Source organism: Dicentrarchus labrax, unplaced genomic scaffold, assembly GCF_905237075.1.
Source record: "Dicentrarchus labrax unplaced genomic scaffold, dlabrax2021, whole genome shotgun sequence".
In the NCBI taxonomy this organism is placed as follows: Eukaryota; Metazoa; Chordata; class Actinopteri; family Moronidae; genus Dicentrarchus; species Dicentrarchus labrax.
The window spans coordinates 6,256,232-6,278,766 of record NW_026136724.1 but is presented as its reverse complement, the minus strand read 5'-3'; the positions used below and the strand labels follow the sequence as shown (position 1 = coordinate 6,278,766).

At 40.4% G+C, this 22,535-nt stretch overlaps 1 protein-coding gene and 1 non-coding gene across 4 annotated transcripts in view; one reads left to right on the top strand and one right to left on the bottom strand.

The window, feature by feature from the left end:
* The window catches only part of zgc:162331 (uncharacterized protein LOC793007 homolog), a 38,082-nt gene that overhangs the window by 6,687 nt on the left and 8,860 nt on the right, over window positions 1-22,535 (top strand). The window contains exons 2-3 of one of the 3 annotated variants that reach the window (XM_051392168.1): window positions 5,006-5,096; window positions 9,063-9,381. In XM_051392168.1, the coding sequence (XP_051248128.1) occupies window positions 5,076-5,096; window positions 9,063-9,381 (340 nt within the window). In that variant the 5' untranslated portion in view covers window positions 5,006-5,075. Of the gene's footprint in view, window positions 1-5,005; window positions 5,097-8,784; window positions 9,382-22,535 lie in introns of all 3 variants that reach the window. The other 2 variants (XM_051392169.1, XM_051392170.1) reach the window with 2 other exon arrangements.
* trnaw-cca (transfer RNA tryptophan (anticodon CCA)) lies at window positions 6,500-6,571 on the bottom strand. The gene has a single exon. It is a non-coding gene; the product is annotated as a tRNA-Trp (tRNA).

Sequence of the window (22,535 nt, the reverse complement as noted above, 5' to 3'; positions counted from 1 at the left end):
TTATGAAATCACTCATGAAGGTGTGCTCGGAAAAAAAACTTTATTTTCGGAACCTTGTTTGCACCTGAAAACTTTTGAAAGCCAAAGATAACTTGAACCCTGAAATGTCAAGCTAAAATTACTAAATTGCTAATTTAAGATTAATCCCACCAGTGGATTTATGTGTGATTTAGGTTTTCATTTAAAAGTGATTCAGACATTTTACCTGACTTTGAAGCCTTTGGTGAGACATGCGTCACGGTCACAAAATTATTTAGCCAGGATAGCTCACCTGGTAGATCTGGCTCCCCATGCATCAAGGTCCTTGCTGCAGGGGCCCATGTCTAGAATCTGACCTGTGGGCCTTTGCTGTGTGTCATTCCCTCTCCTCCACTTCCTGTCAGTGGCAAAAATTTTTTTTAAAAATTCATCATCACAATCACAATCATTTTTATTTAGCCAACTGAAAGTAACAGTTCTATCACGACAGTCAAATACAGGTAACAGGGAAGGACCCAAACGCAGAAAGACAGGATCAGTTTAGCAATCTAATGCGGAATTTGCCCACAAAGTCACAAGGCAGGCAACGGTCTAAACCAGGAAGAAGGTCCAAACAGGCAAACTTATCAAAAATGATTTGGAAAAGAATCACAAGTCCAGGGATCAGGCAGCTCAGGTCCAGAAGCTTGAAAGCCAAGCCACAAAAACAGAAAGACAACGAGGAACAGATCTGGGCTGGTATTTGTAGTGAGTGGCTGATGAAGGAATGAGGTGCAGGTGTTGGGAGATGGGAGTTGCAGGATCTGGAATGAAAGGACAAAAGTATGACGACATCTGGTGGATGGGAGGGGCAAAAGGGTGGCAGTAGCTCAGTCTGCAGGGACTTGGGGACCAGAGAGTTGCTGGTTCAAGGCCAGTACAAGTTGATATGTTGAACTTTTCAGCAAGGTAGTCAGCAAAAAGTGGATACAGAGCAACATAAGCATTCTTTTAGAGTCATGTTTCTGTCCACTCAATATAATATAATTCCAGTATTCCTTCTACTTTTAGCTCTTTTTTGGTTTCCACCAACACCAACAAAGAATATCTGGCTCTCTAGCTGCTCTATTATATTACTAATTGTGCCTGTATGCTGTTTGGAGCTGGACGAGTTGCATACACTGAGTTTATCACTGAGTTTATTACAGCTATTTTGCTAAAAACAGCTGCCTATTGCTTCTGGAAACAGGTTGGGGAGAGCAGTGAGAGTGAACCAAAACAGTAAATGTATGGACCATAACACCAAAACAATGAGCTGAAGGACACTAAAACACAGCAGAGATGAGTGATAGGTATGGGTAGGTTTGTGACTATGAGAGACATGTTTCACATCGCATTTGAACCTGTTAAAATAAAAATATTGATTAGCTTTAATCTTGAAAGCCTGGAAATGAAAGCACAAACTTGCAAATCAGAGTTAGCGGACAGGAAAAGGGAAAAAATGTCAAACAGAAAAGTTAAAGGTTGCCTTCATTCTATGTGGATCTACTATAATCATCATCCGTATAATCACCTTAACTGTGGTGATTTCTACCGTTAGATCATTTGTCCACTTGCTAAATTGATTCATATCAATCACAGAATCACACATAGAAAAATTCAAATGATACACTGCAGGATTCTTTCCTTTGTGTATATATATATATATGTATATATAAGTAACTGTATATATTTGTTTATTTTATTTAGTTTAATTAATTTTTTTATTCTATGAATTCAATCATAATTTTTGTGTTTACTTACTACATAATGTGTGTAGCATAAAGGAATTATTATCATCATACAACCTTTTGTTGTATAATGATATACATTTTCTTGATTCCTTGAAAACCTATTATGCAAACCATAATGGATGTATTGGTCCAACTGAAAAATGTGTAACTACAAAGAAAAAAGTATGGATAACTTTTGACAAATAAAATATTCCACTCTTCCCCATGGGTTTTCACAAGCGGTTTGCTGCAGTCCTTAGTAAAATATAATCAAAGTGTCAGTAGAATAAACAGAATTAGAGCTTTCCGGCCGCTGCTGTGCGACCTCATTATCCGCCAATTCTTCACAAGAATTCTCCCAGATCTCCATCATTTGAGCTGATGCCACAGATCACTTGGACCCCAGTGAGAAGGACTGTCTTGTCCTTTCTTTAACCTCTCGTTAGAGGAAAACCCCTCTGTCCTGTGTGACCCTGCACTTCCATAGTTAGCACAGCTTATTGGCTTTATGTGCTGCTGTGCCTCATACGCACGGGACACACTAACACACAGGTGCAAACTATGTAGCGTATAGGGACACACTTACACAGTATGACACATGCATGGATGCAGATACACAATATATTATGCATGAGTATGTGTGTGTATGTGTGTATGAATGTAGCACAGGGAGACAGAAACACACAAACTCAAGACTCAAGGCTGTGTTTAAATGTATGTGTTTGTGTGAGCGCGTGTACTTGCATGTGTGTGTCAGTGTGCTGTGTTTTTTGTGTTATATAACAGTATTTAATGTGGTCTAAGATGTCACATTAGGGATTAGCTTGATAGTGACAGAGCTGCAGATTGCCATTGCCTCTGTCTGTGTGTGTGTGTGTGTGTGTGTGTGTGTGTGTGTGTGTGAGAACAGAGACAGACAGACTTCTGATGTTTATTACACATCAAAATAACCACACTGTACATGCTCGTAGCTTTATTATTCATCAAAAGCATGAGCCTGTGTTTCCTCTGTCTGGCTGATAAGCTCAGAAGCGAGTGCTGTCTGTCATTTTTTGAAATCATTTGAACTTTTTCTGGTATACAAAATTGTTCCCCAAGCTATTAGACCTTGCTTGTTTTTATTGTATTTTCAAAAAGGAGAAGCTGTTAATTTCCTTTGCAGCGTCTCCAAACTGTGAAAAGCTGCTGTTGGTATTTTAGCCGGCGAGCAATAACAGCTGTGCAAGCACACCGAAAGAATTTAATTTAAAGCAAATTGTAGCTGCATTAGGCAAGGTTTTTATGGAAAAAGTACACCCATGCTATCAGTATAAATCAGAAAATGGGGCTTGAACAGAGAAAGTAGTTTCAGGTGTTTATCAATGCTTTTGATCCGCAGGAAGAATGAACTTGAAATGTAAGTAAGTACGTAAAACTTTATTTATATAGCACCTTTCTGACACAGAGATCCAAAGTGCTTTCCAAACAACAAATAAATAAAACATTACATACACAAACACAAACATAGAGAGCATGTAAAAACAAACAAAGGAAGATAAAACAAAAGGGAGGGATAAATTAAAAGAGACACGGCAGAAAACAAACAGGGAGATCTATAAATATGCTTGCCTGTAGAGGAGGGTTTTGAGCAGCCGCTTAAAACAGTCCACAGATTCAGTGAATCTAAGTGATTGGGGAAGACTATTCCACAATGTTGGGGCTAGAACAGCGAAGGCACGGTCACCTTTAGATTTACAGTTAAAGCGTGGAACAGATAAAAGGCCAAGATTTGAGGAGCGGAGTGGCCGAGGAGTGGAATGAGGAACAAGGAGATCTGAAATGTAACTGGGAGTTGTGTTTGAGTGTTGAATGTTGAATGTTTGAGTTAGCACTCTTTGCAGAATAAATCTCACATGAACACACAGAGATCCATTTGTTGGCTGGCCACAGAAACAACTCCAAATTGCTGCTAATGTTGTATGGGCCACTGTTTGCAAACACGTTTTAATGTTGTGGTCACAGCTTGATCTGCTGCCACCAAGTGGCCAAAAAAATCTGTTAATACTGTTTTAAACAGTGCTTACTACTGCTTTTTTAAATATTTTTCTTGTCGCAGTTGTTACTACAATCAGATCTAACATCTTCCTCTTTGTCATCACATTTGATATGCTGACTGTTTTCTTGGAGAGACTTCTTTGTTAGATTAACAATAAAAAAAAAAAACTCACATTCCAGTTTAACAAAGGATGGAGAGTGACGACCACCAATGTGAGTGTCACCCCATCTCATCCATATCTGCCTGGCTGCTTGCTTAATCCTCATAATCCTTCTCACAAGTGCTTTTCACTCAAACTCTACTATGAACATACACAGTTCTCTTAAAAGTGTTAACACGTGATGAACATCGGTCAGCACAAGTTGCCCATGTTTGAGCTCAACCATCTGAGCTCTTTGTTTTGTGCCATGAAGCAACAGATTTACACTGTGATTTAACCGCAATGTGATATGCAGAGCTGAGGCTGATAGTCTGCTCAGTGACCATCTCATTTGTTTGCACTAGTTATACATATAGCATGTTTCATAATGAATGTGGTAATGATTTATTGATGTATAAAAAGGCTGCAAGTAGCATATTGAAAATACTATATATAATTGATTGTTAATGTTTGTGCATGCCTTACAGTAAAGACTGGGAATTTCCTTCCAATCAAACTTAAATTTGTAGTCAGTGTCTGTGTAAAATTTGAATGAATGCAGATGTGAAAGTGGGTCATTGCAACGAATGGCAAAGAAAAAATTAGGAAAACAAACTTAAGATAATACAACAGATAATTACAACTAAACATGTTTAAAACACTGAAAAGAGTTAATACAAGTACTGAACATCACTAGAGACTGAATAATGCCTGCTTACATAATAATTTCACCAAACTGGATCAAGTGTCCTTGTAGTATGGCATTTTCCTGTATTAGATTACAGCATATTGTTGATGAACAGTCATCAAATTTATAGATTTGGCACTCCAACTGACTCAACTCAAAGTACGCTTGTTATGTGTTCATTGAGCTACAAAGAACACCCTCATTATGGTTTTTACATAACAAATACATAGTAGTAATACAAGTAGTAAATGTCAAATGAATATATAAATAATCTCTATAAACATATATTATGAATGCAGAATCTGTAGGTATGTCTCAAAACCTGTGTTTTACTCATCTTTGTTTTCAGGAGATAAACTGAAGTTGCGATATGACAAATACATGAGATGAAATTTTTTGTCTTTAATGTATAGTGACAGCAAAGGGCCACGGGTTGGATTCAAACCCTGAGCCACTGCAGCAAGGACTCTGGTACTCTGGTACATGTGGCGCCAGCTAAACCAGGTGAGCTATCCAGTTTTGGAAGATTTCTTGGAATCCTTTAAACCCTGACTTTCCAAGTGCGTTAGCAAACAAGTTGCCTACAGCAGACAAAGAGCAACTTTACCTATACCTGGAGTCGTGTTTCCGGCCACCTGACAAAAGTCCAAAGTTATTTACCTTCCACATGTTCCACTTTCTTCATGAGCTAGTTGCTAACTGTGTCTGTCTGCTGTTTAGTGCTGGTAAGGGAGCTTTTATAAGTTTTGCCTTTTGCGGCTCAAAATGAGGTTGATGAAAGTCAAGTCATGGGCTCAAAAACCAAAACAATGAGCTAAAAGAGACCAAAAACACTGCAGAGTTGGCTCTGTGTCCATCACTGCGAGGGACCTCTTTAAAGCCACACATTAAATATTTATTCCTGCAGCTTTAAAATAAATGTTTAAAATGATTCTACCTAGATATCACAAAACAAGTGGGTGGTGGATTTTTCGGAGAGAGTGCTAACTCATCACTATGTTGTATTTTGCTCCAGCATTTCAGGTTCCCACTTCCTGTGCATTAACTGTGTTTTCCAGCATTAATTAAAGCCTGACACCTGAAACCACCTTCCCAGTTGAAGCCCCATTTTCTGATTTATTCTGATAGGATGGGTGTATTTTTACCATAAAAACCTTGCCTAGTGCAGCTATAATTTGATGGCTTAAAATAAAACCTTGGATCAGTCCTTTGAAGCCTTTTCCTGTGTCCACTTTGGCAAAGCTGTGGCTGTAAATAATGTAGTTTTGCGGCAGAAGAGCTCAACGCGTCCCCATTTACTGGCCGAACATTCGATAAAAGGCAGTTTTCTCAGGCTAAAAGCGCTGGATCTCACTTCATCTGTCTTTCTTTTCCAATCTCTTGCTGTCTTTCCTTCTCTCTCTGATTGTTTTCCTCCCAGTGCTCATGTCATCGCTCATTCTGCCTGCTCCTCTATCACTCTTTAATCGTTCTCCACCTCAATCTCTTTTCTTTTATCTCTCCATCTTTCTCCTATTTTTGGTCCCAGATGCATCAATTATTCATGTCTTTGCATGGACTTTCTGACTGGAGAGCTATCAACAAGAGCTATCAGGGTCATCATATTACACCTGAGCATCCACCTGTGACACATATAGTCCCATAAGAGGATGCAGGCACATGCACAGACAAACACAAATGGGAAATCGTGCACAGATTCCCCTGCCTACAGGGGAACTTAAGGAACAGAAGTCACGTTTTTCAACGCATGGCTGCAGGTGAAAAACACAAGAGATCCAACAGTCATTTTGAATTTATTACGCAGTGGAAATAAGAATCATCTTTCATTTGTGAAGTCTGGACAGTCAGTGTGCTTATTCTCAAGCTTTGATATACTTAATTTTGAACAAGCAAAGGTCTCAAACACATGACCCTGGTGTGATTTGAACACACAACCTTCTGATCTGGAGTCAGACGCGCTACCATTGCGCCACAGGGCCTCATGCTGTGGTTACCAGTACATTGTCTCATACTGTTAGAGTATGATAATGCTGACATACTGCAAGAAAACATTTGCGTGACCTGGGATTTGTGTGTATGAGAGCTCAGTTGTTAGAGAAATAAGGGCAAATGAGCATTGTGGTGTAGTTTGACCTGAGCCAATATTTGTTAGCTTTGCAGAGCAAATGCCACAAATGGCTACCTTGTGAGTTGAGCTTGTACTACAAATGTCTTGGTGTCGAAAACTGTGCATCCAGCTGCAGTGAGTCCTCTAAGTGGATGCTAGGCTCACTTTCCAGCTGGCAATAAGCAAAGAAAAATTTGTGGCTGCAATAGTATGCTATGATAGAAATGTGTGATGTTAGTTATTTTAAACAGATTATTTTATGCAAAGAAACACAATATGAACACTGGTTGGTCCCATACTGCAGTGTTACATGCATGTGAATAATGTCAAAAACTCTTTTTGATATAATTGTGGGGTCTTTGTTGGTTTAAGAGCCAGAAGTGAACTCTTGAATAATACAGGGGTTTGTGTGTTTCAGGGTATGCAACAGCCACAGGGTACTGAGCCCATCTGTAATGGAGAGCTGACCTAAATTGTATATTTTCTAACCCTGATATGTCCAACTGTGTCTGAGCCTGCAAATGTCAAGGGTAGTATCCAATAGTTGCTACCAGTAGGTTCCCCTCCATTTAGAGTCCTCTTTAAGTTAAACTTTTATTCCTCTGCATGAATTTTAATTATATAATTCAAAATTAACTGTGTTTACATTCTTTCATTTATTCACTGCAGAAATTGCTTAAATGGGTGTTACTGAAAAGGAGACAATCACTGACCCTTTCTTCAACTAAGTTGGTCTTCATCACCTAAACTGACTGAGCAAGACGGTTTGTTACTATTGACAGTATACATAATGGCCAAAGCTTCCTGGTCTGTGAAGTGAAGCCAATGCGGAAGTGTCTTAAACTTGCATTTTATGTAATGGCGGGCAGGTAAGGCACTTTCAAAGAAATACTCAGCAGCTGATTGGATGAACCATCTGTGTACCATGTCCATCACAGGCAGACTTCAACCAATCAGCTCAACAAACCATATAACATAGTGAAACTCTTACGGAGGCCAGTCGGGAGAACAGCAAAAACATCTTTTCCATCGAGAAAAGCCTTCAGTGGCGTTCTTTGCTCTTCTTTCAGTGAAGAAACACAACTGATGCTAGCAGCATCCACACTAACCTCTTAAGCAACCGCCTTTGTTGTCTCTGACATAGCTCAGAGCTACGGTGGCTATGAATAAACAGTGCGTTGCTATGCCGTAACCTTATAAAACAGGACTATAAATTCTGCTTTAGTTTTCTGTCAGTCGTACTCTCTTTTCAAACCACAGTGCTTACCTCAAATGAGAGATGTCGACCGTCGTGTGTTGAACTAATTTTGTGATGTTTCGTCACCTGAGTGTATCATTCTATCTGCTGCTCCGTGGACAGCACTTCCTCCACTACAGTACGTTGCACTTATGGTTGGAGCTGCTTGTGTCTTACGGACTCTCTCTCAACATTGGATGACAACGTTATTCTGTCTGTTCTGATTCTCTCCGGCCTGTCTGACATGGCATTCTGCTGAATACTCAGTTTGGGCGGCTTCCAAAGCCTCTCCTAGCCTGGTGCCTAGACTGGGGGTCAAAAGCTAACCCGCAGCTTGTGATTTATTGGGCCGATCCAGTAGCCCATATTGATCAATGTGAAAGGTTTTCCAGTAAAAGTCCAAGTGACACCTTCAACTCTCTGCAAAGTCAATACACTGAAACTGCAGAGGGAGAGGGGCAGAGAGGGAAAGAGCAGCAACCAGGAATATCAGGACTTAAGGCTGCATGAGTTACAGCTCAGCACAGCTCAGCGAATGAGTTACTGTTATGCAAGAGCTCAGTCAGCCCAGCTGGAGATCAGAGAGAGAGAGAGAGAGAGAGAGAGAGAGAGAGAGAGAGAGAGAGCAGTGGACCGAGTGAGGAGTGAGAGCACGAGCGAACAAGCTGAGGGACAGAGAGGAGAGGGCTGGAGAGAAAACAACAGCAAGTGAGCAGAGAGCAGAGCCGATTACAGCTGGATCTATCATTCACACACACACACACACACACACACACACACACACACACACACACACGATCATACATACTCCCTCACTTCCTCTCTGTGTCTGTCATACCTTCTTGCAGCACGGCAGCATCATGAGTGGCAACACAGAGGGGGTTTTCCTCTCTCCGCCAAGGGAGTGAGGACAGAAGAAGAGGACAGACAAGAAGGAAGAAGTAAGAGAAGAGCAGGGAAGGGGATAGGAGAGGAGAGAAAAGCAGTGGAGGAAGACAGAAAAGTAGGACAGGGAAGCAACAAACTTTCCTCTAAAGGATCTTTCCACCTCATACTGAGACTTTGTTTGAGCCAAAGTGCCCGACCACGAGGCTGTGAATCCCTGCTTCCTTTTTTCCTCTCCCAGAGCTCCTTTTCTTCTTTAGCTGACCCCATGTCTCCGAAAGTGGGACCCACCGTCCAGAGCACAGGCACCCACCTCTGGGTGCTGCTGTGTCCCTTGCTCTGTGCGCTGGCCCTGGCTAGAGGCTCCACGCTGAGCCCTGAGGACTTGCAGAGCACTGCAGCCATGTCACTGCCAGAGGACGGGACAGGTACAACGTTCCAGCTGCAGCCAGACCTGCAGACTGAAGCCCAGATGGAAGCACAGACGGAAGCTCAGACAGAAGTACAGACAGAGGCTCTGACAGACCCGCCAACTCAGAGCATCACCAGCAACTATACAGGTTAGTCTGTCTGTTGATTGATTAGATTGATCAGTGTGAGGTTTAATGATGATTTTTACTTTGTGCCAAAAGTTTCTGCTGCATGCTTGAAGAGCAAAAGTTGAATCCAGTGAAGCCGAGTTTGGACCAAACTTTTCCTTGGAAGCACGTCATGCCAAATTGTTTGGTAGATGCACTTACGGAATACTCTGGATGATTATTATGTGATGAGAGCTGAGATGATAAGCCGATTAAGTCCTTTTTAAGCAAAAATGGCAAAAATGAATTAGTCTCAGCTTCTCAAATGTGAGTATTTAAGCGGGTTTTGTAATCTTCTGTAATAGTTATGTGAATGTCTTTGGGTTTTGGACTGTGGAAAAGAAAGATTTTCAAATATGTCAATGGGCTAGGGGAATTGTGGCTAGACCTCTCTACAGTTTGATTGCCAATACCAGCAATGTTGACCCTCTAACATCACACTAGTTACAATATAAGTCTTGTTATTTGACTCCCCATTGGCATCAACACTCCAAGCAACAACGTAGACTAACAGAAATTATATGAGTAATTGCAAAAAGTCCTTAAAAAAGTTGTTCAAATTGTACCTGTTGTGCCAAAACTTGTTTCTCCTTACCTTAACCTAAGCCTGACCTTAGCCCAAGTTTCCTCTGTGATACTTAACTAAGCTAAACTTTCCCATGAATCAAACAGTAACCACGGAAAGGAGCGCTATAACGTACTGTACACTGTAACAAAAAAATAAGCTTCTAAGACGTCTGCGTCTGACCAATATCACATTTTATCCAATAACAAGTCTTTAAAAGCTTTCAGAAGGCTTTGAATTCCAGCGTTGAAGCTGGTTTGCAGTTTTTTCCTTGAGCACCCCTATGAGAGGAGACTTAATTGCTCCCAAAACCTCCACTCTGTCTTTTTATCCACACACCATGAAACAGTATTCACAAAACTACAAAAGACTTGATTTCCCCCATGAAACTTATCAAGAAAGCAACAAAATTGGCCTGTAAGACACTTGGAGTATTCATGCACATAATAGTAAAGTGTGTGTGTGTGTGTGTGTGTGTGTGTGTGTGTGTGTGTGTGTGTGCATTTGCATGCAAGCTTGCTTTTTGATATGTGTGTGCATGTTTGTCAGTGTGAGTGTATGCATGTGTGTGTGAATGTGGGGTATTTGGAAAGTGGGGACATTTAGTCAATTCTTCACCAGGGGTTACTGTAAGTAATGCATTAATATGTCAATATAGTGGCATTATATCAAGGGTCTATAAAAGTACAGGAGCACAAACCTGAGTCGTTCTACATGTGTTTATTCACGTCTGACTGTTTTGGTGTGTGCTTTTGTGTGAGTGCATAAAAACAAATGTGCACCTTTAGTGGCGGCAGGTGATGCAGTTAAAGACAGTTCGTTATGTCCAGGCTGGGTGCTGCTCAGCCTGAAGAGAAAGCTGCAGCACTCGCATGACTTCACCTCCACTGGAGCATGAGCTGCCTTTCTCTTCTCCTCCTCTCCCTCTATCCATTTCTCTTTTCTTTCCCTTTCTCCTCACCGCTGTTTATTTTCTCCAACCTCTGTCTCATCTGTCTCTGTTTTTCTACTAATTACTTTTTCTCCCATTGCCGCTTTGTTTCCCACTCCTTACTTTTCTATTTTTTCTACTCTCTGAGTGTCTGTCACTTCTTCTTTCATCTTTTATTTCCTTCCACTGTCTCACTCTCTCTTTCGTTTCCCACCATTTATTCTTATGTCCCTCGCCCGGCCCTTCTCACACACGTGTATGCATAAATACCCTACAGCAAATGACAAAATGCAAACCTCACGTGCCTACTACACTCATAATACACAGACATACACACACACACACACACACACACACACACACATACATTGGAAATGGCCTCACTCGGCCCAAACGACACCAATCTTCTTAAAGGTTTAGAGAATAAACAACACAGTTGCTCGTTCATAACGACAGCTGTGTTTCTGACGGAGCAGGAATAAGCACTTTATACTTTAATAACACACGCACACACACGTACACACAGGTGATCAGCTGGCTTTCCACATTGCGCCACATGCATGAATTACGCCACACTAGAGCGTCTATGTGAGAGAGCTTCCAAAAATTCTAAATCCTGGAAGTGTGATTAATATCAGTGTTCCCAAAACCAAAGTGTGTGTGTGTATGACAGTATAAACTACTTATTTTGGCTACCATTAACAGATAAAAGCTCCACATTTTGTTTATTTTTTTTCCGCCACATTTTAAGCCTATTTGACTTTTTCCTTCAGGTCTGGATTACAGCGGCAATACTGTGCTTATGTTTGGACATTTTAGCCGTTTTACTTTGGGCTTCTCGAGTATAAAACCAGTCCCACTTGTCATTTATGGGACAAAAAATGAATCCAGTTAAATATAGAAGACTTTTGTACGTGTTGAGCATTTAGACACAGAAGATTTATAAAGCTGCCAAATCAAAAGCATTAAATGAAGACAAAGCTGGAGAAGTTTATGTTCTAGCAGTGGTTCTTTTCAAAAAGGCCTATCAGATGAATTCATCAGTATCACCTGTCATATTCCAAATGTGCTAATTTGAACTGATCATGGGAATCACTGTGTTATAGTAATATACTTTCAAGCATGCAGGCTATGTACATGTTAAATACAGCACTGATTGTTTAAAACCTTAAAAAGACTACATTTGTCTCTCTGTGCTAATCCCTGAATATGTTTTCTGTATTAATTCATAGAAATTAACTAAGCTTGTTCATATCTCAGGGAGGTCAGAGGTCAACAAGAACTGGTAGAGATTCAGTGTCGGTTGGGCAGGCACAGTCTGAAAGTCTCCTCCATCTCCACACCTGCTTGCTGAATCCACTCCTTTAAAATCGATGGAGCACTTGTGTGAAGGTTTAGCTCACAGAGCCTTGGAGCGCTGGATCAAACCAGAGCTTTCAGAGTCCGTCAATACAAGCCGTGACTCATTATGCAGCTCGTTCAGGAATCCTCACTGCCGGCCGTTCCTGGAAGTAAATTGATCAGTCCATTGAGTTTTGCTATTGATTAACTCGTCCTCATCTGCTCCTCCTTTTACATTAGACTGCATTAACACACTTGTAACCTGTGTTTTAGTAGCTTCGGTTTCCTTTATGCCCATGTAATATATATAATAATAATATAATATAATATAATATTTTGATCTCATTTTGATGTTTGCTCCATCTACTTCTTTCTCCAGAATGACTGACCCCACATTTAAGTCAGACTGAGTCGATGTTAAAGGGGCTTTTCCACCGTTGCGTGGTAACTCACCGTTTCTAGCCATTTCGGTGAGGCAAAGGCGGCAGAGAGAAAGCAGTTTCGATCACGCCGGTAGAGGTATGAACACAGATTTTGCTCTGTTGCCAAAAGTTCACCGTGCTGAACTTCTGGTGGTAACCGCCTGGCTTTGGTCAGTCAATTATATTTATCTATCTATATGCTTTCAATTGGCCAAATCGTCCAACGTCATAATGTTTCTTTTCATTGTTACGCAGACGACACACAAATATACCTTCCCCTGAGACCCAAGAAGCCTAGCTGCTGTTCTAGATTGTCTAAGAGATATTTAATGTTGGATGGCACAAAAATTGCTTCAACTCAACAATTCTAAATCAGAAATCATATTGTTCAGTCCCCCAAACCAGATCAGTCCCATTCAGAGTGGCATTGGTCCCTTCTCTGTTAATGTGAATCACGCTGTCAGAAACTTGTGATATTCTGATCTCGACTTTAAACCATATAGCAAAAAAGTTGTCCAGTCCTGTTCCCCTCATTTAAGAATTGTTTCTAAAATCAAAACAATCCTCTCTCACCTTGACCTGGAAAAAGTCATCCATGCACAAATTTTTCCAGATTAGACTACTGTAACTCCCTCCGCTCTGGCATAAACCAAAGGTCACTCTCTTGCTACCAACTAGTTCAGAAGGCAGCAGCTCAGCTTCTTACTGGTTTTAACAGACAACATCACATCACCCCATTCCTGGTGTCTCTCCATTGGCTTCCTGTTCATGTTAGAAGATTTTACTGATGACACAAATCTGGTTCTGGCAGAAATGTTGACCCCCTGTGAGCCAGTTTGCAGCTTTAGGTCCTCAGGTGTGGCCCTTCTGGCTGTTCCAAAATTAAATTGTGCATTTGCCATCAGGAACCCTTGGCTTTGGAACGACCTGCCTGAGGAGACTTCTTTCAAATCACTTCTTAAAACCAGTTTCCATAGACTTGCCTTTGTGTGATATTGTGTTTTTAGTATCTATTTTATTTATTTTTTTAATTGTCATTTTATTTTCATGGCTTCTATTCTGCTCTTATTATTGTTTTTGGTATTCTTTGGTATTTAATTACATTTTGTTTATTACAAAGATTGTTGCTCTGTCTGTCTAAGAACATTGTAAACTCTGTTTTTAAAAAGTGCTATATAAATAAAGTTATTGTTATTATTAATAATACTGGACCATAGTGGCACAGTGGCTTTTAAAACTGCTTCACTCTTTTGGGGAACGCCCTTGCAGGTAGGCAGTTGTCAGTCAGTGTGGTTTTCGTACGGTGGTGTGAAAAGGCCTTAAGAAGAGTGAGAAGCTGCAGCAGGGCAGTCGGTGTCCAGGTTGACCTCCCTATGGGGATTAGGCAGGCTGATGATGAGCAGCGGTTATTTCAGCCTTAGAAAAGCCGTAAGCCTTAACATTAACACGGTAACACAACCTATTAACCTCAACAGAGTATGTGAGAGTTAATGTTAGTGGTAATCCGTAAATGAGGCATATATCAGTTACTTAGCAGGTAGTCTGCATCTTAATCTGGCCAAGCAGGAGTTTACAGTGACTCCTTACTGTCTCTGGAAGTATTTTTTCTGTAATAAGATTTTGTCTCTAACTTTTCTGCCCAAAAACGCTTATTATAAAGACTTTATGCATAGTTTTTTGAGAATGTCCCTTAGTGTCTGAAGGAATGAGCCCCCCATCTACTCTTTTATTATATTCCTACCCAAAAAAAAGTACCGGAGAATAAGTGCCACAGAACCACAACCAAGTTATTTTAGTTCCAAGTGGCAAAATATTCTAACAGAGTCCAGCTTCTTGAACAAAAACCAATACTATTATTCAGTTTTAGATACAGCATCTACCGCACCATGACAATAAGCTGCTTATTCTTCACTCTGAGTCTCTTAAGATAAGATCGTCAGCCAAAAGCCTAAACGTAAATGTGAAATGTTACAATACCTGTAATCTGATTAACTGACTGGCAAAGCCAATTACCTTTGTCTATTCCAGGCTATTTCTAGAGCAAGAAATCCTGTTAATGACACAGGTATACAGATGCACACACTCGCGGGTAGTCCAGCGTCTTTTCAAACCAATTACTTCTGTCTATTTGAGGGTGCAATGCATCGGGGACCATGCTGGATCTGCCTTCACTCATCTATCTCACATTAGCATTACAAACTACTTGATCCTGTTCTCATATACAGAAGAACAAAATTAGTATATTGTTACCCAGAACAAGCAGCAAAATGCAGCAGCGGTTTAGTGAAGATCCAAACTTGTCTGCAAACATGCACAGGGAGAATTTCTGTAGGGACACATACTGTATGTGCAAGGGCACACACACATAAACACATGCAGTGCCAGGGGGTATTTCTGTCATCGACACACACCATCGTCACTCCTGAGCCCTACAGGCTTGGCAAGCTTCAGACAAAGAGTTCCTTCTGTCTTCTGCCTGTCAATCCAGTATGGCTGCTGGCAGTGACTCAACTTCATTATTACCTTCCCACGGCTTAAAACTAGCACTGCTTGCTGAACAAAGTCACTGAGGGAGTCTGAAATGAGCCTCCTCTCTGCCCTGATGGTTGAAGCTGGATGGCAACAACTGAAGGGCTGGAGGAATGAAAGTCAAGAGGCAGCAAGACAAACACACCTCCAAAAATCAAACCACGCACTACGCCTTATCAATGAAAGCAATAGTTTGACATTGAAGTTAAACATGGTTGGTTGATGTCAGTAGCTAAAAATCTGTCCTGAAAACCATTCCTGCTCTGTTTAACTGGAGTCCAAGCACAATCACATCCAGACAAAGCTGCCTGTTAAAGGACAACTCTGTTACCTTTCAGCTTCTGCCTGTGGTTTCTGCATTTAGTCAGTCGCAGCCAAAAATAATCCCTATACAATACAAATGTCCTTGGTCACTTTATTTCCCTCTACTAGCATTTGGGAATCACAGGACACAAACACTAATGCATGGCTAAGAAAAACATGCATGTCCTTATGTGTTTGCACAGGAACACACACTGTGCAAGCAGAGCAAGAGCCGGGGGGATTAGGTAATCAGTTGTGATACCATGCATCAGTGAGGTGCCACAGAAATAGGTATACTGATGGAGAGGACAGAGTGGCATGATGTTTGTCTGAGAGCAGACCACGTAAAACTGGAGCAAGGGGACCAAAAAACACTCAAGAAGAAGAAGAATCAGACAGGAACATGAGGATGAACGAGATGAAGCTAGTCAGTCATCAGCCAAGAATGCCATCTTTCATTAACTTCAGCTCAGACTTTTAGCGTCTGGTAAAGTCTGACTCAGAATAAATTTATTTTTAACCATTGTTTATCCAGGGTAAATTGACAAAGCATGGAGTTTTCTTCCTGCCTGCACAAACAGCAGACAGACAGTTAGCGAGTAGCTAAGATTTATAGTCCAAGTAGTATTGGCCAATCACATTTGAGCCACATTGACTGAATTGTAATCTCAGAACCCATCGGCTATCGTCCGATGACCATTTAGCTTTTTATTCGCTTTTTAAAAATGTATCTGCATTCATCTGTGTCTTCTCAAGTTGCTAAAATTGGACTGTAAACAATGCATGGAAGAGGAAGTCTTAGCCCGCATATTAGGGGTGTGAGAACATATTGATATATTGACTTAAGTATCGCAATATTTAGTTTTATGAAATTGTATTGAGTCTCAAAACCACTGTTTTCATTTTTGTGTTTAAACTCACTACCACTAGATAGTGTAGAGAACGTAAAGTGAGGGCTATGACTTTTCTTAAATCACAATATAGCCTTGCTTACAGTACCGCAATATATTGCAATATACTATTGAATTATGACCCTTGTATCATGATACGTATTGTATTGCGAGATTTTTGACAATATATTAGCCTTACAGATATCCATTATCCAGATATCACTAGGAGCAAAGAAACATGGCCATTGTCCCGAGAAACTAAATTGTTGTCAGACAATGGGTTACCACCCTGGAGAACCAGATATTTCCCTCAGTGGAGACCCAGTCAGAGCTAATAGGACAGTAATATAGGACTCTTGTCAGATGGACAGAAACACAGACAGATTAACATTTGTTGAGACAAACTCTCACAATAACTGCAAAAAAAAGACTAAGAGCATTCCGATATGACCTGTACTGTAATTAATGGAGCACTCCACTGATTTTACATATCAAGATCAGTTTACTTGTGACGGGTGCTATAGTTTCCCAAACAGTTGCCATGGACTTGAACAGGCAGGGAGAGTCTAACAAAAAAATGCATTTAAGTTGCATTACTGGAAGTGTAGGGTCCAGTGTGATCCAGTGGAGAATGACCCACACTAGGGTCATGAGTTGGGATATCTCAAACACTGCTATATGCACTGTTTGGGCCATTCTTTATCATTTCTGTCTTTGGACTTTATGAAAAATACTAAATCAGTGGAGCATTTCCTTCATACTTGATTATGTAATGGACTATTTGCCTGCAACATACTTCCTGAAATTGTTTGATGGTGTAATGATCAGTTAATAGGACATGGTCTTAAGTTGGGGGTTTATGATGCTAAAAAGGAAACAGAGTGAGTAAAGGTCCTTGCAAGTACATTAATACAAATATGTGTGTGAAGGCAAGACATGCACTCCTTATGTCACTGTACAGAACATCTGTGTCTTCATACATGTGTACATGCCATGGGTGCATCTAGCGAGTGTGTGTTTGTTCTGTTCACTCATTGTGTGCATGTGGATGTGTATGTGCGTGTCTGAATCTTTAATGTAGAGAGCCTAATCTTTATTTAATCACAAACTATTCCGAGTGCTTCCCTGACAGAGACAAGTGGGGAGGGTTTTAGAGAAGAATACAGCGGAGTGGATGTTTGGTTGGCGGTGTTGGGTTGCCGGGTTTGGGGGTCCAGAAGTGTATTAGCACCCCACTGGCAGCTGAACACTTTGATTGGCAACTCACAGTTTCCACGATGACAGAGAAGCTTTCTGAATGGGGCCGAACCAACATGAAAGAGCAAATAGAGCGTAGAGTCAACACACACATACACTCACAGAGCTAATGTAGCGTCCTCTCTGTGTGTGAAACACACACTACCTGGACATCAGTGCAGACTTCAGACACATACACACACCCTCATGATTAAAAGGCCAATGTCAGCTTCCAGCTATTGTCATACGAATGTGCACGTGCATACACAACTTTACTTGCAGCAAAACTGGTGAAAGATAACCAATAATCAAAAGCAACAAACATTTTCAATATTTTTGGCATTAATTCTGTTTTTCATTGATGTTGGGCTCCTGCTGGGGGTGTTCTTTTTGTTCGCTCCACACTAGCGTCTTTGTTCCTCTTCTCTGTTTACAATAGCGTGCCGATTTGCGGGGAGGTGGGTGTTACTTCAGAGTAGGGATGGCGACGAGTTTCCTGCTGTGGCGTGGCAACAGCCAGCAAAAAAACACAGCTCACCTCAGCTAGAATCTTAAAATGCAGACTGTCACGTAATATGTTCAATATTTTATCTGCCTTTATTGAGGTAAAGGCTTTTTCTTTGGCAGGCGAGTGTGTGTGTGTGTGTGTGTGTGTGTGTGTGTGTGTGTGTGTGTGTGAGGAAGCTTAGGATGCACATCCCAAATTTAAATCCTATGATTTGGTGTAAGTTTCCAGAACACATACTGCGCATATACAGTACATACATTAGCTAATGGGGTTTTAACATGAGTTTGTTAGTTAGCTATATAACTGATATACAATGCTTGAATGTATGTGAACCTATTAGATTATTTTAGATAGTATTTTGGAGTTTTCAGTGTTTGGAGTGTTTTTGTTGAATCAGAACCAGTATTGTTTATATGAAATAACAGGTGTATGTTTATTAATTCCGTATACCTTTTTGAGTAAATCAACATTGACTAAAGGTGAGTCAGGTGGCATGAAATTGTATTATAAATAAATAAGTTGACTGAAACAGATCAGTTTTTACCTTATCGTGCAGCCTGAGCCGAGAGGAAAATTAAATCTCAGAGGTTTGTGATGCACTTGCAAACAAGCCAGCCTGTTAAACTTGGCCAGCTTGTGCTGTATCCACAATGCCTGCAGGAAAGGGAAGCTTGCTTAGCTACATTTTCTTAGCCTATTTTATTGTGTGGTCAGGCATAGTTATGTAAACTTGCCACCGTAGGAACAGTGGTTGCATAACCTGCGAAACGTGCCACAACATAACCATGCGTAATGATACAAATAGCACTACATCTCTGCCAGCTGCTGTCAATCGAACCCAGACCTGCATAGCCATTGGCTCACAAATAAATTCAAGATTTTCTCTTATTGGGCTGCTGTTTACTTACTCTACTGTAGACAAAGCTCAATAAAAGCTCAATAAAAATGACACTGAAAGTTAATTTACCATACCATCTAATAATCAATATCCCCATGTGAGCAGGAAATAACTGTGTTGTTCTACACCATGTGTGAGTCTTTATTATAGATTGTTATAGGACACCTCCTGCTACTGAAATAAGGTGTGATAAATTCACCAGATGAATCTGAGATGATAATTAAAACCACCTCATTTTAATTATACAATATCATATCGCTTTCATTCAAATGCAAATTCCACTCCTCAATATTGTTTCACTGAGAGATTTGCATCTCTCAAACACAAATGACAGGATTACATTATTATCAAACAGTAACAGCTTTGTTGCAGTGAATACAAAGACAGGAGCCTGGCATTTGCAGACGTCTATGTCCAATCTTCATTAAAACTCACATTTTAATTGTCCACCTTTCTCTTGCACAGTGTGGAGAAAAACATGATGTCTTTTATTAAGAGTAGATGTGCTGGATTTGGCTGTAGCCTGACTAAAAAGCCCTTTGTGAAGAGACATTTTGCTTTGGAAGGTTCCTAACTGAGTAAAAGAACCTGGAAGCATTTCAGTGGCAGCCATGATAAGAGCTGTTTGAATTCTCTAAATGCTAAGGAAATGAGCTTCAGTTGTTCCTTTTTTATCTCCTTTAGCAGGGGATACTATGGACCATCCTTTAGATACGAAAGGAGATAATGTCATCCCACAATTTCTTGCAGCAGCAACATTTAAATAGCCGCCCATCCACGAACGCAAACAACCAAAATGGCCGACAAAGGACACAGATCCACTTGCTCGTGCCATAACTTGCTAATATGCTTATATGTTTTGAACTTTCTACAATATGTTAAACCCATAGGTCAACTCTGAACGTGACAGTTGCAAAATCTAATTGTTGAAGTTGTCATCCTGTGTTAAATACTTTGTAAGTATAGTATAAATAAATATTATTATATTAAAACAATCAAAGTATTAGTCATTCCTCATACTGGGTTTTGTTATATTGCAGCCTTTAGGAATATTTTAATTGTTCTTCAGTCACAGATGCTGAATCTTAACAAGGACCAGATTCAGAATGAGTTTTAAGTTTTCACATAAAAGGACAATAACAGACAAAATGTACAATATGGCTGTAAATTGTTTTTTTGTTGTGTGTGCAGCAATGTTCAAAAGATCACAGTATAAAGGATATTTGCAATGCGCAGTAGAAGATTATGATATGTATAGTTGCAGATTTGTATGACTGGTAGCCTGTACATGAATCAACAAGGTACAAATGTAGAGTCTAAGTATCTAAAAAGCACTTTTTGTAGTCCATCTTCAGAACGTTGTAGTTCCATCACAGCAGACACACATCATCAACATTTGCCATCGCGTAATTACGTAGCGTAGCAAAGTGCAGTCGGATTCACTCAGCACCGTGGTTGTCTTTTCCTGAGTCCTTAAGAATTCTTCTTTATGTCTTTACTTGACCTCAGGACGTTTCCCATTGAGATCAAGGAAACATGTGTAGAATAGGACATAGGACCTACTTTTTTTGACAATTCAAACAGACCCTTGGATTTGTGTTTCCACCATCTTTGCCAGTTACTTAAGCTACAAAATCTTAATTTTGGCAAAGGGGTGAAGCCTTTGGAGCAGAGGTGCTACTGGTGGTGGTGATGCTTCAGCATTTTTTTTTTTTCAGCTTTTGGCTACGGTGGTGGCTGCCAGATACACACACATACACACACACAGAGTGATAGCATCAGTAAAAGGTCTCTTAGGGGAAACAGAATGGCTTTTAGTTTCCCCTTTAAAAACAGAATCAGCTTGTCCTTGTTTCCCTGTACTGTACCCATTACGCACGTGTCTGCTGTGTGTGCTTTGATGTGTGTGTGTGTGTGTGTGTGTGTGTAAGGGAGGGGAGGTTGTCATCTTCCTACAGGATCATTGGATCCTCTCCCTCTCTGTGTCTACCGCTGCAGAAATCCTCCCATCTGTCGCTCCTAATCAGCAGAAAGCAGCTTGCATGTTCACAGGGTCTTATAGTGCGATGACATCTCTCTCTCTCCCTCTCTCTCACTCTCTCTCCAACACACACACAGATTACTAACACTGACACAGCAAAGCAAACTGCAGCATCACATGCCCTTCTGGCTGTTAGCAAACCCAACACCATGCTTTTCTTTCTATGTTCAAATCTTTTTAAGGCAAGAGCTCTTTTAAAGCTGCGCTAATCTTTTTTTATTAACTTTTTTATGGGTTATGTAAAAGGTGTCACTCTTAGTGACAAACCCACAGAGAATTATCCCCCAACTCTGCAGTTCTATGCATGTTGTATTGTCTTTAAGCTTATTGTTTTGGATTTGCAACCCCCAGCTTTACTGTTTTGGTTCAGGTTGGTTCTGCATTTAGCAGCTAAAGAGCCAATTATTTCCCTCACGACATTAATTCCAGAAACACAACTCTCTGTAAATAGACAATGTTTGATAGCATGTTAGCTATTGTCAACTTAGACAAAGCTGATAATATGCTAGTATTGTGTTTACAGCTTGTTATGCTGCTCCCAAGTGGCCAAAGAAATGTATTAACACAGATTTAAAGAGGTAAACAACTAGTTTTCACAACTGAAATCTAGTGTAACACAGTATGTGTCTGAAAGGTTTAATTTGTTTTTGTAAATGTGGGTTGATCTTCAGATCAATAATTTCATTTAAAAAGAACAACATGCATGGTGCTTCCTCCTGCAATAAGTTTCTATCAGGTAACTGTTATCAACTTTATCAATCTGCCATTAATCAGAACAAACACTTCCTTGCAATTCAAGTAAAATATGGTTTCTTTTTGGATAGCAGTCTAATCATCTGGTATTTTGATGCAACATAATGTCTTATACTGGCCCAGAAATCCCAGCTGCTGGCCAAATGCTTGCTGAGTCATCAGCATTGATCAATAACCCTGCCCGCCAGCTGCAGATATCATATGGTCATCATGTGCTGCACGGCAGAAATAAACCATACTTATTTTCCATTTGAGTAAGATCCTTTGTGAGATGTTTTGTGCAACTAGCGATGCAGTCGGTTTACATGAGATTTCCTGAGAGCCTAAAAAAATCCCTGCAGCACAAATCTAACAATAGCTGCAGTATCACGAGACCTCTCTGAGGTATTTGCGTATTGTAGCATGGGGAAGATAAAAATAGCACTTTCTGTCTCTTCCTCTCCTCATCTCTCTGTATCCATCCATCCAGTGTAACTGTTAATCTCATCCTCCCGGCATAAATAACAGACACTCTGGACCAAGTTTGACAAGAGAGTGGAGAGACAGGCGAGAGAAGACAGGAAAAACAACGTGTGGGACAGAGAAGTAGAAAGAGGCAGACAGAGACAAAGGGTCAGTTAGAAATAAGTATTGGGACAGAGTTAAAAGAGTTTAAAATATCCAATAGCTACAATGGAGTCTGGTAGAAGTAAACAGGCTTATTTCAAGAGGAGCCATAA